The following is a 17,910-nucleotide window of genomic DNA, read 5'->3' on the forward strand; positions in this document are numbered from 1 at the left end:
TCCCCTGTTTAAGTGTGTTTCCTCCAGGGGCTTCAGTTTCCTGCCGCAGTCCAAAGATGTGCTGGTACATTAATTGGCTTCTGGGAAAATTGACCCTGGTGTGAGTATGTGTGTCTGGGTTTGAGTCTGTGTGTGCGCTGTGATGGACTGGTTTCCCATCCAAGGTGTATCCCACCTTGTGGCCATTGTTTGCTGGGATAGGCTCCAGCTCCCCCTTAACCCTGAATTCATCTGAATTAGACGAAGTGGTAAAAAACTGGGTGGATGGTGTCAGCGTTAATTTTTTTTCATGCTGAAGTCATGACTAGCAACTGAGGAAGATAAGGCCAGCTTTGAGTCGGGTTGCTTTTTGTTTCTGTTTGCTTGGGTGTCTCAACAAGATAAGAAATCTGCTTTGTCCTGTAATTACCAGATTCCTGGTATGAATGTAGACTGTGTGACGAACAGCGTGCAGCTGGAAGGCCACAGGTAGAAGGGACTGGCTTGGCTGAGCCACCTAAACCAGTCCCTTAGTTAGAGGTTCAGCAGCAGTCCTCTGTACTGCCATTTTCTTTGAGCTTGCAGTGTTGACAGTGATCATCGGTGATCATAAAGTCACTGCTTTATTTGCCAGCCTATGGCAAATGAGTAAACTCTGGATAAACTGGTGGTGGTGAGGTGAATAAAAAATGGAAAGAATGATGGATGTAAGCATTTCTGTTGCTCAGAGCAAAGACATCCCTTAAAAATCCAATGTCAGATTAACATATTATATACTGTAGCTGAACCACATACGTCAGGTTCTCTGCATTGCAGAAGCAATTTGAATAAATTATTTGATTTATTATATAACATTTGTTATTTTGGGTTTTGGGGATGTGTGATTAGCACCCGGGTTTTGAACAGTATCAGAAATAATGCTCCGTGTTCGTGATTCGTGATGCTGTTCAGCCTGGACATTTTGTATTTATGAATTTAGAAAACACCAGTAGAATTCTGATCTGCTTTATAGCTGTATAACTATGTAATGAACAGCTGCAGCAAAGTGGCTAAAATTTGTTTTCTGCTCAAGAGGAAAAGCAATTTTTAATCTGGTTTTCCATGATACCACTACTCTTTAATTATTTAACAATACATGTTTCTAATTTTATGATAAGTTATGTTTTAAATTAATTAATTTTGGCAATGCGGAAGGTCTCTTCATCTTTTTTTAAAAAGCATGGTAGCTTCCTGTCCTTTTTAAAATATAAAGGCAGTAGAGTCTGTCTCTGTAGTGCTAATAGCTTGAAAGATGCTTATATCTAGCATGTTTGATGGTAGTATAGAGATATAGTACCTGCTGGAAGCTGGTCAGTGGAATAGAAAAGTTGCTTACAGCAAAAGGCTTGATTAAGACTGCAGTATCATTAGATCAGTGCTCTGCAGTGTGCCCTCTACCAAGTTAAATAACTCACATTGAATGCGAAATTCTTTTAATCTTGAAAATAATGAATTCCAAGAACAGTGTTTCTGTCTCTAAATTAAAAGGCTTTGCTTTCACTGAATGTTGGAGCTCTTTACAATAAAGAAGTTCTATTTAATTAGATTTCTTCTGTTGCACACAGACATGGGCTTTTATTATAGAAATCTGATAGGCAGAAAATTGAAAGAAGGAATTGTACTTTCTTTCCATCTGAACCTACCACTGGATGATAGGAAGGATTTGAAGATCCATCAATCTTTCTGTCCTTGTCCTTCTTTGTTTGTCTCATCATTGGACTGTCCTCTCTCTCTGAGACAAATATTGACTCGGCTTTCTTTTTTTCTACTTTTCTCTTTCTCCCTCGGTTTCTTAAGACCATTTTTCTCTGTATTTCTGCCCTCTCCCCCCTTGTTTCCTTTCAGGCTGTGAATCATTAATCAGAGTTCAGTATTATCACTCTCAAAAAAGTGAAAACAAATGGTTATATATTATTTTTTAGTCATAACATTGTTTGCTAGATTTAACCTTTTAGCAAAATCTATGATTTAGTACAGGCTTTTAAATTTATGTCAAACATAGTTCTTGAAAGTTATGAAGTATAAGAAGCAGCCCTTAATATGTCTGTGTTACAACAAGGTTCATGTGACTGTGGTTTCTTTCTATTATTTAAGGCATGCTGCTTAACTCTGCAGTGCCAGCGACACACACTGAAGTAATATTTTTACTATTATCATGTTATTAGTAGTCATATCATATCAGGACACATCATTTTTAGTTTACTTTTTAACAAAATTCAGAATATCAGCTAAAATATTTATTTTTGATTAATTAGAATATATGCTAGAAAATGAAAAAAAAAACTTAAGTTTGATGTTTGATGTGTTTTTCAATATCAAGAGGTCGTGCATTGTGTTATGTCAGTGTGAATATGTGCAGAGGTGAAAAGAATACTGTTTTATAAACCACCGTGACATTAGTGACCTCAGTGACTGATGGTGACATTTCCTGCCCATCTTGATTTAACAACTGTAAAGCACACTGGTCTAATCTGCTCAACGGCTTTTCCTTAAACATGCTTTTCAGCTCTTGCTCTGTAACCATAGAAACACTGAAGAGAACATTAATACTAGACATGCTGAATAACTTAGCAACAGTGAATATTACATACTGTATGTAGGTGTTCAACAGTGAGAATGTAACAAGTTTATTTTTTACAGAAATATCGCTTGGATAGTAAATTAACACATTATTTTTCTTGTTATTGGCAAATGTAATAATGTTATACATGTCATTGAACATCAGAGGTCAATCTGCTGAAGACACCACTTTTAATTAGTTTCCCCTGTTTTGATAAGAAAAGAGCTGTTATCAGGGAAATCTGTCATGTAATGAATTGTAAGGAACTACTTTCAATCTCGAAATTGCATACTGACGGTGAAAGAGGCTTTTGTTTTTCGCTCTGGTTCTCGTCTCTCATTCTGCCCTGCTCGGTTTCTGTCTCACCACTTGTCTTTCTGCATCATTCTTTCTTTTTCTGCACCACCTCCCTCTGCTTGCCACTTCACTTTTTACAAAGTTGTGTTTTACCCAGCCAGATTGGAATTGCCAGTGGCGAGTGTCTCCTCAGGGAGGCCACACACAGACTTTTTTGAGCCATCTGTCATTTAACACATCACAGGCACCACAATCTCCTTGAGAGCTTCTGCACCACGAAGGAGAAACTCCTTCCTCGCCAGCAGCTCCTCCTGTTTGCCAGTGCCCAGGAGGCTGCAGGTGAAGCCTGAGGGAGCCCTGGCCATCTAATCTCACCATACCTCGGGAGATTCCATCCCTCTAGCCTGGCTCGAACCCATGGTCCTAGATCTCATCCTGCGCTCCGACGAGCACCTTTACAAGCCAAGCCTCCTGGGAGACTTATAGTCATCAATCTTTCCTCTTGTCTGTCTCCTGCCACACCTCCCTCTTTCCTCACATTGTGTGGGTCTCTCCCAGTTTTTACATGTTCCCTCTTATCAAAAAACATCTAAACACTTTGTCTCCATCCACTCACCTTTTTGACTCTCTCCCTTATCACTCTTCTTATCCTTTTCTGCTGTTTTCTCCTAATGTCTCTCTCTTTCTCTGTCCTTATCTTCCTCAGCTTTCTCTTGACTCTGTCTCTCTTCTCTTTTTCCACTTTTGTTTCACGTTCAGGCTCAAATACTGTATTAACGAGAGTCAAACATTTTTTGCTGATGTACAGTAACACTACGGAACACAGAAGGATATATTTGAAATGCACTGAATATTGTCTGTGTCAAGCATGTGTACACTGTGAAGGGACACTTCCTCTTCCTCCTTCAGCTTTCTTCACCTTTCCAACCCTCTTTGTCTGTTGTCCTCAGATTGCCGGCTATGTCAATCAGCCCATGGTTGACGTGTCCATCCTGCAGCGTTCGCTGGCTATTCTCGAGAGTATGGTGCTGAATAGTCACAGCCTCTACCACCGGGTGGCGCAGGAGATCACAGTGGGGCAGCTTATTGCCCACCTGCAAGTGTGAGTATACACGGGGAAACACAGCCGACAGACTCTGTGAAAAATAGGAAATGTCATGAATGCAGTTTAGCTAGCGTGAGAAGAAACCAAGCTTGTCCAAGAGAGAATATAAGAAAAGAAATGCCTAGCTCCCAGGACTCACCACAAGCCAATCATTTCCATCATTTCAGAAAAAACATAAAATATTTTTCCACACAATCCACCCTAAACCAAAGCATTCTTGGACAGTTGTTTCTCTCGTTAGGACTTGTCAGGACATTATAGCTTAGATCAATGACACAGATGTATTTATATTTCTTTGAATGAACACCCTTCCAGGTTAGGGTGAGATTAGCTCCTTGTCCAATCACAATGCAATCCTTTTGCTTTTCTGTTCATATAAGTCAAAGTTATGATATGTACAGCTATTGAATAAATGTTTTTGTTGTTAATTTAATTATTCATTGATCTTTCTTGGAGGACCATGATACAATTGAATGACTTTGACTGTTAAAATAAGCGTTAAATAGCTTCATTAATGAGAGAGCTGATTGGGCACAAATGAGGCAATTTACACTGTTGAATGTCAAGACCCTGTGCAGAAATCAAGAAGAAGAACATAGGATGGAACCAATACACCCGGCTTATCAAGAGAACCACATAATCGGGCCAGCCATCAGGCTGGACAAAGTCAGCGTACAGGTGCTCACTGTCTCTGAAATTCAAAGCCAGCATTTTCTGACCAGTCCTGTACACAGTCATGCTCCGTCAATTATAGGCCACAATTTGGGAGCCCAAGAGTCACAGCAGCATCTTTGGAGAGGTTCAAGTGTGTTGATGTGGTCAGGAGTGTCCAGACACGACAGAACCCACCTCCTTTCGTGCAGGCTCGTTCCAGGAGGACAGTGCACATCCTCATGTTGCTCCTGTCAAAGCAACTCTCATGTAGGATAAGAGGGTGTTGTTCTTAACCTATTTGCCAATTTTGAGCATTTTGGGATGAGCTGCGATGATTTCTGGCATCTAGGACTTCAAGACCGGTGAACAGGCTCATGCTTGTCCAGGCTTTATGAGACAGGATCCCAGAATGCAGCATCTGAAACCTGGTCCAGAGCATGCAGACGTGCAGCTTCTAATAGTGATCGTACAAATGGCAGCCCTGTGACTTTCATAGTACACCTCCTTTTAGATCCACCCCATTGATGACAAATGTTAATCAGCATAATGAATGTACTGTGTCATATCTCTTCAGTACAATGTAAGCACATCTGCTACAGATGATCATATTGATTCTGCTAATTTCTTTGATAATGTGTTGCAGTAAGCAATAAGTTTATTTTTATATGCAGTATATCATCTGATAAAAAATAACTTCCCTCATATGACCACAGGATCATCAGTTGTGTGTGGACAGGACCTCAATTTGATATCTCACTTTCAATACAAGTGTCACTGATCCTTTCTGCAGCAGAGGGTGGAGTGGTGTACCTACAGTATAACACATCCAGCAGCAACTACGGATTGCACCCCATCTTATACCGACCAGGCCCAGCCTTGCTTTGCTTTTGTTTTCCGATAAATACATTCGTACGCACAAGCAATAAAAAACAAACTTGACGGAAAGGCGATACTGTATCGTAGTGGTTTGATTTTAATAGCTGCTTTGGGTGACGGGAATCGGACAGCAACAGAGAATAACGTGACCTCCTGCAGCTCCAGCTCATGTCACGTGCCTGTCCTGCTGTACACCTGCAGATCCAACCAGGAGATCCAGACCTATGCCATCGCCCTCATCAACGCTCTCTTCCTCAAGGCCCCCGAGGACCGCCGCCAGGTCAGTGCCCTCTGCCTCGTGCCCACCATGCCACCACCCTGCCTGTATCTCTCTCTCTCAGCGTGTGCCATGGGCTAACCTCTCACTGTGCGCTCCTTGCTTCAGCCCTGCTGACAAATACAGAGGGCTGTATCTATTTGTCCGTGAGGAGGGGGTCGTATTATTTGCCGATGTGAGTGTAGGTGTGCGGAGAGAGTGGGTGGGCAATAGTGCCTCAGGGTTATTTTTAGCCCACTTAGTCAAATACCAGTCTTCCACAGCAGGATTGTAGTGGTGCTGGTCAATGCCTTGAAAGCAGACGAGTTATCTCGGTGTTAAAGATGCTGGGCTGTAAGGGCTTGTAAGGTGCTGAATTCCCAGCCTAGTACTGCTCACCCTGTGAAAGTCCCTGGCCCTCCTTGTTCTCCCTGTGCTGGATTCCTTTGCTCTGCAGCAGTAAATGGTTATGAATTGCTCACATCTAGGTCCCTGTAAACATTGTGTTAAATGACGGATTTGTGTTTATTAATGATCAAATATAAGCAGATGATTGTACCAAAGATCTGCAATGAGATGGCAGTCCCTAGCTGATCACCCAGAGCTAACTCTGTGTCTGGCTTCATGAAACAAGTATATGAACAAGATGGTAATGTATATTTTTACTTATGTAATTTCACAGTGTACTTGTAAGAGGCATTGCTGAGGAGCATTTACAGACTTCTAGGTCACACGTATGGCAGAACATCAATTCAGTATTCTCTCAGTTGTCCTAATCCTCTTTCTTTTTTTCTTTTTGATAGAAATCTTTTGTCTTCACCAGTTCTGCAGTGAGCCCTCAGCTTTTCCCCTCCTTTGAATTGTATTGATGCGGCCCACAATTTTTCTGCTGCAGGGCTTGTTAACGGTTTCTTTCACTGTTCTAAACTCCTAAATATAGTGTAGCTATAAGCTGCTGAGAAGAAGTGCTAGAATGAAGAGACCTGGATTTTAGGATGTCCGAGCAGTTCAGCTGATGAAGACCTGTTAGAATGCAGGCTGGGCCTTGGTTTGTGAAGGTCATTAGATGACACAGGAATTCCACAAGGAGCAGAATACAGCTGGCTGAGCACTGCTGGGGTTGGGTGTGCTGCCTGCTGTTTCCTCAGAGGACTGCACTGCGGTGACTCTTGTGCACTTATGAGCCTTCTGTACAGTCAATGAGAGCTATGCCAGTGTTCTCTGCAAATTGGGGATCCAAGTCCTCTTGATTTTAGAACAGCTAAGAATGAGATCAGGGGATTCTTGCTTTGCTCACATGGGCCCTTGCTTTTCTCTAGCCTTTTGTCCTGCTGGTTGTGTGGGGGCTGTGGCTGTGCTGTTCTGTTGTGTGCATGGAGCCATGTTCATGCCTGTGTGTAAGTGAGCGCTCTTTGTTTCCATTGCTGTCACGCCTGCATCCCTGCTTATACGCCACCCAGGAGGAGCACAGTAACCCCCTGGACCTGCAGCTCACTGTGAGTACACACTGTCAGTGCTCCACTGTTCATACTGTGCACACTCTTCACACTGTCAGTCCTACACTGTTAATACACACTTTTCACACTGTCTGTGTTACGCTGTTAATACACTCTTCACATTGTCAGTGCTACACTGTTGATACACACGTATCACACTGTCAGTGCTACACTGTTAATACACACTGATCACACTGGCAGTGCTACACTGTGGATACACACTTATCACACTGTCAGTGCTACACTGTTAATACACACTGATCACACTGGCAGTGCTACACTGTGGATACACACTGATCACACTGTCAGTGCTACACTGTTAATACACACTGATCACACTGGCAGTGCTATGCCATTAATACACACTGATCACACTGGCAGTATTCTGTGCACACTGTCACTCTCAATGCTTACTGCATGCTGTCTGTACACACTTATTACTGATCACACTAGACGTTTCAGTGTCATAAACATTGATCACACGTTCACTGTGATAATATTCCTGCTTTCTTTTCTGAAAACTGTAGGAAGCCTTTGAATCTCTTTGCAAGACAGTTCAGTTCTACTACGTAGCTAGATATCTTTACATAGGCAATCCAGTATGTTCTTTCATTGGTCATATGCAGGTATCTTTTGTAGGGATTTGAAAATAGAAACGTATGGCAATGTCATGACAAAAGGCCCACTGGCCTTCTGCGAGCTTCATTACTCTCTAGTGGTGGAAACGTGACTGAAAAGCTTTCAGGGCTGCTGTCTTTCAGACAGCGCAACACTTCATTGCTAGTTCCTGGGGCTCTCCAGGGCAAAATTGTTGAAAATAAAACAAGCACAAATTTTACAGCTTTAGTAGTTTTCACATGAACTTCTCTCCCTTTGTTTTCTCCTCTTATCTTTAATCGCACAATGATCCAGAATTGTTACTTCACCTTTGCTGTTCCCATGTTAGAGCCTAGGGAACTAGGAGATTCCTCACAGAACGTCCAGAGGGTCCCTCACCTACATTACATATACCTATGAAAGATCACAAGTGAAGAGAGGGCCATTTGGCCCTGTTTTGAAGTTACAGTAGCAGTGTATTGATCCAAGGATTAGTTGTATCTTGAAAGAAGTCGGAGTATCGGCTTTCACTTCATGGCTGGACACAGTATGGGATTCTATACTCTCACAATTCTTCTGCATCAGGAGGTGCCCCCTGTACTCCTCTGAAATGCAGTTCTATGTACTTTCTACCCTTGTCCTTTGGTTCGTGTTTCAACTCTCTCAGTGCCTTGGAGGATTTATAATACTTGAATCAGAGCCTCTAATAGTCTTGGTTGTTCAAGACTAAAATAGTTCAGCCTCTTTGGCCTGTTATTAGACTTTAAGTCCAGGAGTGTATCTGGAAGCTATGGTCTGGATTGATTCAAGGGTAACAATATCTGTTTTATTGGTGATCAATATTATACACAATATTCTAACTACCCTTACTAGTGCATTTTAAAGGTAATTACAAGTGCATTTTCCCATGTAATTTAATTGCACAAACATGCTGCTCCTCATTTTGCTGAAGCCTTTTGCGTTTGATTCAAATCTTATGCTTTTAACTGTACTTTTGTAGTGTTTTGATTCACATGTCAACATGAGCACCAAAGTCTTTTTCATAAATAGCTACTTCAAGCTCATTGTTTTCTGTTTTATATCTGTAGTGTATGCTTTAAATACCTACATACTGTATAATATTCTGTACTTGTTTACACTAGACAGTATCTACTGGGAGCTTGCACAGTCATGAACTTTATTTACATTTTTTAATCTTCCTACAGCTATTATCTTTACAACTTCATCTGTGACATTTTTACATACAAACTAGTCAATAATGGCTTTTTAACACACACCCTACAACATTACTCTAATGTTGAATTTAATTTGTGTTCTTTGGAAAAAAATAAGTTACAGGCTAGAATATTATCTGGCAAATATGTCCATACTCAAAGCTGGCTTGGTAATTATAATTAATTAATAATAATTGCTTACACTTATATAGCGCTTTTCTGGACACTCCACTCCACAGGAAATGGGGACTCCCCTCCACCACTACCAATTCATCCTATAAGTAGTGATCTCACACAGTTACTGCTCTCATTGACAAAAATGCTTTAATAACATGTTCTGTGGAGCTGTACAGTATTGGTTTAATAGGCTATTATTAATGTTAACATATAATAAATATTAAAATTTACAGTGAAACGCCAAACTAGATCAGCTGTAGCTTGGCACCGAACATCTGTTTCCAACCCAGCAGTCTGTGCAGTTTTTCATGTGTAATTTAATCTGCATGAACATGCTGCTTCTCATTTTACCGAAGCCTTCTGTGTTTGTTTGAGAGCCAGATTATTAAGTAGTTGCAGTGTGTAAGACTTTGACAGAGGAGGCTCGGGGGACTTACTAATGACTACATTCCAACAGTTTTTACACTGTCTGTAATGAATGAAACGGGGGAGGAACCTGTTAAAGACTCCACAATTGTAAAATGGGATTTCCTGCCTTCTCAGGGTGTTTTTTCACTACCAATAACCTCTGATAGTAAAAGCATCTTGTGACAATCTCAGCTCCAGAGTGTCATTGCGCACTTAAAAAGTAAGCTAATTTCTAATCAAAGCTGTCGTTTGTTTGCTTGGTGGGCAGATATGTTCTTACAGTAATCACGATTTAAAACCTGTTCATTTTCTAAACACATTGAATGTTGTCAGCCATTTCCTTGCATTAAACTCGGCTAATTGGGCACTTTTCTGGACATTATGCTGCATTAATTTAATTTCCATCATATATTTAAGTCTAAAAGAAATGCACTATGTTTCATCTACAATGTATGAGTCAAAATTATAAATACCTGTCAGCTTTTGTTGTAATCCATTAAAGAAACATTCATTAAACCCACAAAGTTTTTCACATGGAGTGCCTTTCTCATCTCTGATTAATGCCAAGCACAAGCTCCTTGCTTTGCCAAAATTTCATTTGGTAGAAGACACGTGCGAATGTTACAACCAGATGACCTGCACTTACTCATATGCACATTATTCAAAGGCATTGGAGATTGAATGTCCACTCTGCTCGCCATTGTCAAGTGAATACATAAAGCAAGCAGGGGTCCACTGCTGGCAGCTAGAGTTTTTTTGTTCTAAATTTAGTCACCAATTATTTTAGTTATACTCAGTCAACTTGGAATACAGAGTTGCGAGTTTTACATGACTCAACTGAACCTCATACAGGGGAGAATGAGGAGATGTAGGCAGACACTGGTCTTTGAAAATGTCACAGGCAGCAGAGCCCTGCGCTGGAGGTTCAGATCTATTGGAGGAGAGGAGTGTCCCTCACCAACAGCAGTGCATGGCTGCCGGGAGCCAGTGCGCCTCTGAGATCCGAGAGAGCGTGTGCCAGTTAATCCCACACTACCTATTCTGCGCCCCGGCTGTTGGAACCTCAGTTCACCTGGGCTTGAACCCACAGAGCTCAACCTGTGCTCGGATGCGTGCCTTTACTGGCTGAGACGCTCGGGAGGCTTGAGCTGTTTTCTTTATTCCACAGTGAAGCCATCATCCAAATATAAATAAACTACCGGTGCCATGATCCATTTCTACGTCTACCATTGTTCTCTTCCAGCCTGTGCTGCAACTAGATAGACGGATAGAACATGTCAGAGGTCAGAGGTCAGAGGTCAGTGCTCATGAATGTTGTGTGGTGCAGATCTGTGACACTGTCATGCCTACAACGATTAACCTGACGTTACTAGAAAGATCTCGACGGGCCAATGCTCCACCATATCCTGTGTAGCTGACAGTGGCAGAACATTGTCTCATGAATCTCAAGAAATAGTTGTAGAAAGAGACTGCAAAGAGGTGCCACCTCCTGGAGACATTGAGAACAGGCTAGCTGTCTTTCAAAATCGTAGCAAGTTCATGTTGGAGGTATACAGGTAACAGATGTATCAATGAACTTTTGTGACCTCTAGTGCTTTGTTTATCTGGTCAATGTTATCATTTCTAGCATGAAAAAGCCAGAGCATAGACTGCAATGAGTTGTTTGGACTTAAATTTTGGATAGGGGCTTTGCTTTTTTATTTTCATATTTATGAAATGCAGGAACACCCTTTCTACATTCAGTTCCTTTATTTGGAATCTACAGGGCTTTTCTTCAACCATTCATTAATTAAAGACTGAAAACGACCCTTCTGGCAATCTGTTATATAGAAATTCTCCTTGCATGTCAAGTAGCTTAGGTAATGATTAGAGGGCTCTTTTTTATGATTTAGGCTGCTGTGGATTGAGGTACTGCACATGTTTATAGCAAGTCAGAAGTACTGTTCTATTGTTAACCACTTGTTGTTTCTTGGAGGATGATTGTTTTGGAAATGCATGAATGTGTTGATGTTGCACTACTGTTTGAAATGAATCTCTTTAATTATATAAATACAGAGACACATTCACTGAATGATATCACATATTGTTTTGATCAACCAATAACCAATATGACAACTCCATATAAAGGATGTCAAGATAGGACAGGACGCAGTGATCCAGGAGACTGCCAACACAGCGCTAATATTCTGTAGCTGAAATTAGAACAGCCAATCAGATTTGTTTCTGCTGCTGTGGGAGGCTAAGATTGGAGCTGGAATTTTAGCTGGAATTTAGCTGGAATACAGGGTAACAGCAAAGAATATCCATGTTTAGAGTAGCGGACAAAGCAGTGGAAACTAGTTTCCAAAACTTAAACAAATTTGAGCTGTCCCAAAAACATGTAAAAAAAAAGGCATCTATAGCACCCCGTGAACAGAGCATACCCAGCTGACTAGGGACTATCGACCACAATAAGAAGTTTAAAGGATGTCTAAGAGGTGATCATACTGAACACACCTAAATTCCCTTCAAAGTTTGTAGTTAAAGCTACTCTGCATGAGCTGATGATGGGTCATTTGTGAAGTGTACTGTGAGAATAATCAATAGTGTAGCAAATATAGAAGCACGTGGCCAGTAGAAACCAGCTGCGCAAATCAGACACAAAAAGCTTCAGCAACATGATGTGTCCCTTTGATAGGAAGCTCTTTCTGTCCATGGGTCGGCAGCCTGCATGTCTAAAAATAAGTACATGCTCATTATTAACCCATACGTTCATCTCGGAGCAGTGACTGCAATCGACAACACACTGCAGTAACTGAAACTAGCCACACAATGATTTTTGTGAGCGTGCAAGTTGATTGTGATGTTTATATTGAAAATAGCAGTATTTTGTCTGTTAATGCATATGTACTGTATTTGAAAGTACAGAGTTCTCAACTACATTATTTATTTTGGAATTGAATTTAGTTACAATATAAATGCATAGTGTATCCCTGGTTACCATATGCCATATTGGATACAGTACATTAAAATTTCAGCCAAAACCTCAACCTCCATAGATTGTAAATCAGCTCATGAAATGTTCTTTGATTAGGATCCTGAGAATATGTTTCCTCTTTTCTCTGATGGAGATTATACTGATAACAATCCATTGACAGAAAATTAAATTAAAAAGGTTGATCTCATCTTGCAATTAATACATCACAAACAAGGAAGTTTTTTTAAGTGAAATGTTGTTATTTTAGACATTTGAAGTGAAATATGTGGACATCCCTTAGTGCCTTCACTATCAGCGGTTGTGAACCGCTGTGTACATTTAAAGGACAGAAATTGAACATTTTCACACTGTTGTCAGGGGCCAGTCAGCGAAATAGCCACAAATATTCCAGTGCCACAAACATAATAAAGATAACAATCAAGAGAAAGCCTTTCACCCTGTGTTAGTAGTTTGACTGCTGTTCGTACATGAAAATGACAGTTTAACCAGCCCTATTCCATTGTGGAAAAAATAATTTGTGTTAAATTTGTATAATTACTGTAGACTTGTCATTCTTTCTGCTTACCTTATGATGAGGTTTCATCTTTCCTTAGTAAAGCAGACCCCAGACAAAAAGGTCTGCCTCTGTTTTTGTAACTACATTTAAAACAAGACACAAGGTGGCTGATGTGAGGTGCACAGCTGTAAACTACATTTCCCAGTCTGCATTTCTCTACCAGCAACCCCTTTCCCCCGATGACACTGTACATGTGTGTGTGTTTGTTTTCTGTCTCCAGGAGATGGCGAGCACCCTAGCCCAGAAACATCTCAGGTCAATCATCCTCAATGTGAGTGTAGGTGCAGAAGGACACCAGTTCTCTCTGCCCAACTGTCTGTGTATTTGTAGACCTGTTTGGAGCTGCCAGATTGCTGAAGAAATACATGATTCTGGACCATGTATCCACCATAATAGTTAAACAATCATTTAATGAATATACATTCTGAGTGTAGGACATCTGCAGTAATATTGAAAAAACTTTTTTACAGCAAGTAAACTCTAATTACTGTATATAAACATCTCATTTCAAAATCTTGTGACCTGGGTCTTGATTTTAAATGTTTACTAGTTTCCAATATATTAGTATATACAGGAAATTACCCTTCATGGAAGAATCACAGTCCTCAGGTGTCACTATTAAGAAATATGAATCCAACAGGAAACATTACGTGTCCACTCACTATCAGAGACAGACCAGCAGTCTGGGATTATATCAAACCAGACAATGCAGACCAGAAGTACAACAATAGGAAATCTCTTGTCATCTCTCAACGTTGATGATTGTAGTTCACAAGAGGGATAAATCCCTAAGCCATGCATAAGAGTGCCCCAGAAACCAATTCTTTACAAAATCCACACAGCCTATGAATAACCTGATTGAGTTATTCTTATTTTAGATTGCAATGTAAATCAGAAGACCCTGATAATATGCGTGTGTCTGTTTATATGGTTATCTTTGTATGTGCCATCCTGTTCAGCTGTAGCTGTTTTCTGGTGCCGGTTCACATTAGTGTGTTTTGTGTCTGTATAAATGCTTAGCAGGTGCATAAAACCTGTTTTGCAGTCATGCAACTGCATTGTCAAACTTGACGCATGCTGAGTGACATCTTCCTGCCCTCTCACTGCAGCACATCATTCGCGGGAATCGGCCCATCAAAGCAGAGATGGCACACCAGCTGTATGTGCTCCAGGTCCTGACCTTTAACCTTCTGGAGGAGCGCATGATGACCAAGATGGACCCCAGTGATCAGGTGTTTTAAAAAACTGTGCCTACAATTCGTTGCGCTTTTTAGATACACAAATGCAAAATGGAGTTGGACCCCTGCTGTGCATAGAGGCGGACTAGCAAAAAACGCATTCTGTTGCCTTTATTTAACTTCAGATGACATACTGTATCTGCTTTTCACTTTCCTACCAGTGCATGCTGGAGCAGTCTGAGACTCATCTGTAGGTTCTGTATTCTGTGATTCAGAGGAAATCGGGACATGAGCGCTTCATTCACAGTGTGAAATAGTGCAGACCTCGAAGATGAATGGCCAGGTCAGAAGTAGGAGCAGCTGAAGAGTTCCCAGGGCTGGGGATTCTCCATCTTGCTCTTGCTTGAACAGCTGTTCCCTGCCTCTCCTCCTCCCCAGGCACAGAGGGACGTCATCTTTGAGCTGCGCAGGATTGCTTTCGATGGTGATAATGACCCCAACAGCAGCACAGAGAAACGCAAGGCGATGTACACCAAGGACTACAAAATGCTGGGCTTCACTGTGAGAGCGCTATCACCGAGATCTAATTAGTACTGTGGCTTGATTAACACTGAGCAGAATTAACAGTGGGATTCATTGTCATGGATGTTTAAGCCCTGCTGTACCATAAAGCTCCAATTCAGTTACATTTTAAGAGAAAGTTCTGACGTTGTGGGGAAGGTGATCAGAGCTCTTGAGACAGACAGACAGATTTTGAGACGTGTTTTGTGTCGTCTCCACAGAACCACATCAACCCCGCCATGGACTTCACCCAGACCCCTCCAGGCATGCTGGCCCTAGACAACATGCTGTATCTCGCCAAAGTTCACCAGGACACCTACATCAGGGTAGGCTTGCAGCACTAACACTTCCAGGCATTGAAAATAATAAACACAAAGATGTACATAAATTGACTCTTACAGAACAAGCAGTATTCTCTCTGTGTTGCAATCACTTAGAAAGTTTTGTGTTCTTTTTGAAGTGGGAAAAGACAAGGCTGACATAAAAAATCAAGTGCTGTTCAGTGGAGATGTGAATGGTGCATCTAGAATGCTGTTAGAAATAATTACTTATACTTAACACTTTTCTGGAAATCCAAGCGCTTTAAGGGTAATGGGGACTCCCCTCCACCACCACCTTGATGATGCAATGGCAGCCATAGTGGAATACACCAGCTCTCAGTGGGGAGGAGAACAGAGTGATGAAGCCAGTTCATAGACGAGGATTATTATGAGGCCATGTTTGGTAAAGGTCAATGGGAAATTTGGCCAGGATACTGGGGTGACACTCCTACTCTTTTTCAAGAATCCCCCTGAGATTTTTAATGATCATAGAGAGTCAGGACTTTGGTTTTACATCTGATTTTTACTATATAGATTTCCCATTCTATACTGGGGCATTAGGACTGGTCCCACTAACACCTCTGCCAGCAGCAACCTTAGTGTTCCCATGAGGTCTCCCAGCCAGAGTCTGGCCAGGCTCATACCCGTTGAGCTTCAGTGGGTTCCCAGATGTGAGTTGAAGGGTGATATAGCTGTTAAATATGTAAATATAATGCACCATAAAGAATGAGCTGTAGGGTACCTGGACTTTCTTTACATATTTGGAATGGGAATGAGCTGTTTTGCTGTTGAAAAGTTAGAGATTTCAATGGAGCAGACATAGACATCTTGCCACAGCTTGTACACAGCTATTGTTTACTGTTAGCTGCGTTCCTGCAGTTCCCTTCCACAGAGGAATAATTTCAGGCGTTAGTATTTCATCCTAACAGTATATCGTGTTACAGTACTCAGTATGTGTGCTTTTACTGGAAAACATCTGGACTAAAGAGGCAGAACAATTTCACTGTTGAGTGGTATGTGAGTTTGTTTACTCCTGTAAGATTTCTAAGTTTCTCTACCTTATTATAGGTCATCAGATGAGAATCAAAGCAGTAACATTGGTTACTCAAGAGCGTTGGTATTTAACATTGATATTGAGAAATGAATATCATTGCTTAATGGCCAGGAGTGGGTCTCTGTGGAGATCAGTGTGGGAAAGTAGGAGCACCACTGGGTGCTGGGTTCAGCACTCCCTCCCGGTACAGCAGTGCTTGAGCAGCGTGTTACTGTCCTTTGTGTCTCTGTGCCCAGATTGTCCTGGAGAACAGCAGCCGAGAGGACAAGCATGAGTGTCCCTTCGGCCGCTGTGCCATTGAGCTGACCAAGATGCTGTGTGAGATCCTGCAGGTCGGAGAACTACGTGAGTACCACACTCTACCACCCGGGATGCTAACGATGCCCACTCCCCATAGCACCCGATAGCCTGTGCCAGGATGGGCTTGTACCTCATACTAAACCCAGTGCTACACTCTGTACTAGTGCTTGTGCAGCTCTGACTGATGATACATTGGTACTCACTGCTGCACAGCTTTATGCTCCACACTGATGAAAGGTTTCTGTGCTGGACTACACTGATTTTTTTTTTATTCTAACCATTATTTACAATGATATCCCCGCTAAAATTCAAGGGAGTTTGCAAGTTTGCAAGGCCCCTTGCACCAAATACCAACAACACTTATTTTTCTCAGTTGCTTCATATCCGAGTACCACACCAAGTGTTCTGATTCTTCTGAGGTCTGGCAATATCACGCTGCAGGGCGGCATGCCTCAGAGACTATTAATTCCTACTGCAGTCTGAGTTTGCTCTATACCCAAAAATCTGCCGGTCAGAGCCACAGCCTGCAGAGGATCATATGTGACGGTCATTGTCAAATGGGCAGAACTCTGAGAAAAAATTGTTTCACTTAGTTAAGAACTCAAACAGAACACACCCCTGAAGCCCAATTACATGAGTTCTGCCAATTCCCCCTACATGGCTATTGACAGCTCCAACTGATGCCCTTTACCAGGGACAGTGAAATCTGACACATTCCAAGCCACTCCAGGATTTTAACACAAATAGCCCTATTGTTACAGTATGTAATTTAAGTGAAGGTTGTGTAATCAATCCAGCTGCACTGGAATGCATCAAACATTCCAGTTAATAGGTATCCCCAGATCGTCACTGAAACTGAATATTGACCACACTCATCGCTGCCGTGCTGCAGAGAATACCTCCATCCAGGTCTGAGCTCTGCGTGTTTCAGGAGCAGGGGTGCCAGCCTGCAGCAGCTCACAACATTGCCAGGATCTCACTGGCCCCCTGGCACTGCCTCCCTGTATGAAGGCAGGGCTGGAATGACGCAGTCATCTGTCTCTGTTTTCAGCCAACGAGGGCTGCAATGACTACCACCCCATGTTCTTCACCCACGACCGCGCCTGGGAGGAGTTCTTCTGCGTCTGCATCCAGCTGTTCAATAAGACCTGGAAAGAGATGAGGGCCACATCAGAGGACTTCAATAAGGTCAGCTCCCAGCGCCTGCGCTGGAGCTGTGAGGAGCCAGCGTTGTGTGTGTGTTACACTGTTAAAAGTGGAGAGAAAGCAAAGTACAGTGGCATAATATGTTATCAGTTCCTTTCTG

General features: G+C 41.8%; 1 protein-coding gene across 2 annotated transcripts in view; it reads left to right on the forward strand.

The window, feature by feature from the left end:
* The window catches only part of elmo2 (engulfment and cell motility 2), a 70,812-nt gene that overhangs the window by 46,377 nt on the left and 6,525 nt on the right, over window positions 1-17,910 (forward strand). The window contains exons 8-17 of one of the 2 annotated variants that reach the window (XM_088937123.1): window positions 3,826-3,977; window positions 5,712-5,790; window positions 7,227-7,262; window positions 10,902-10,955; window positions 13,412-13,462; window positions 14,301-14,423; window positions 14,808-14,930; window positions 15,152-15,256; window positions 16,541-16,649; window positions 17,656-17,792. In XM_088937123.1, the coding sequence (XP_088793249.1) occupies window positions 3,826-3,977; window positions 5,712-5,790; window positions 7,227-7,262; window positions 10,902-10,955; window positions 13,412-13,462; window positions 14,301-14,423; window positions 14,808-14,930; window positions 15,152-15,256; window positions 16,541-16,649; window positions 17,656-17,792 (969 nt within the window). The remainder of the gene's footprint in view (window positions 1-3,825; window positions 3,978-5,711; window positions 5,791-7,226; window positions 7,263-10,901; window positions 10,956-13,411; window positions 13,463-14,300; window positions 14,424-14,807; window positions 14,931-15,151; window positions 15,257-16,540; window positions 16,650-17,655; window positions 17,793-17,910) is intronic. The other variant, XM_088937124.1, reaches the window with a different exon arrangement.

The sequence above is a fragment of the Atractosteus spatula genome, chromosome 19 (assembly GCF_055471065.1).
Source record: "Atractosteus spatula isolate fAtrSpa1 chromosome 19, fAtrSpa1.hap1, whole genome shotgun sequence".
In the NCBI taxonomy this organism is placed as follows: domain Eukaryota; kingdom Metazoa; phylum Chordata; class Actinopteri; order Semionotiformes; family Lepisosteidae; genus Atractosteus; species Atractosteus spatula.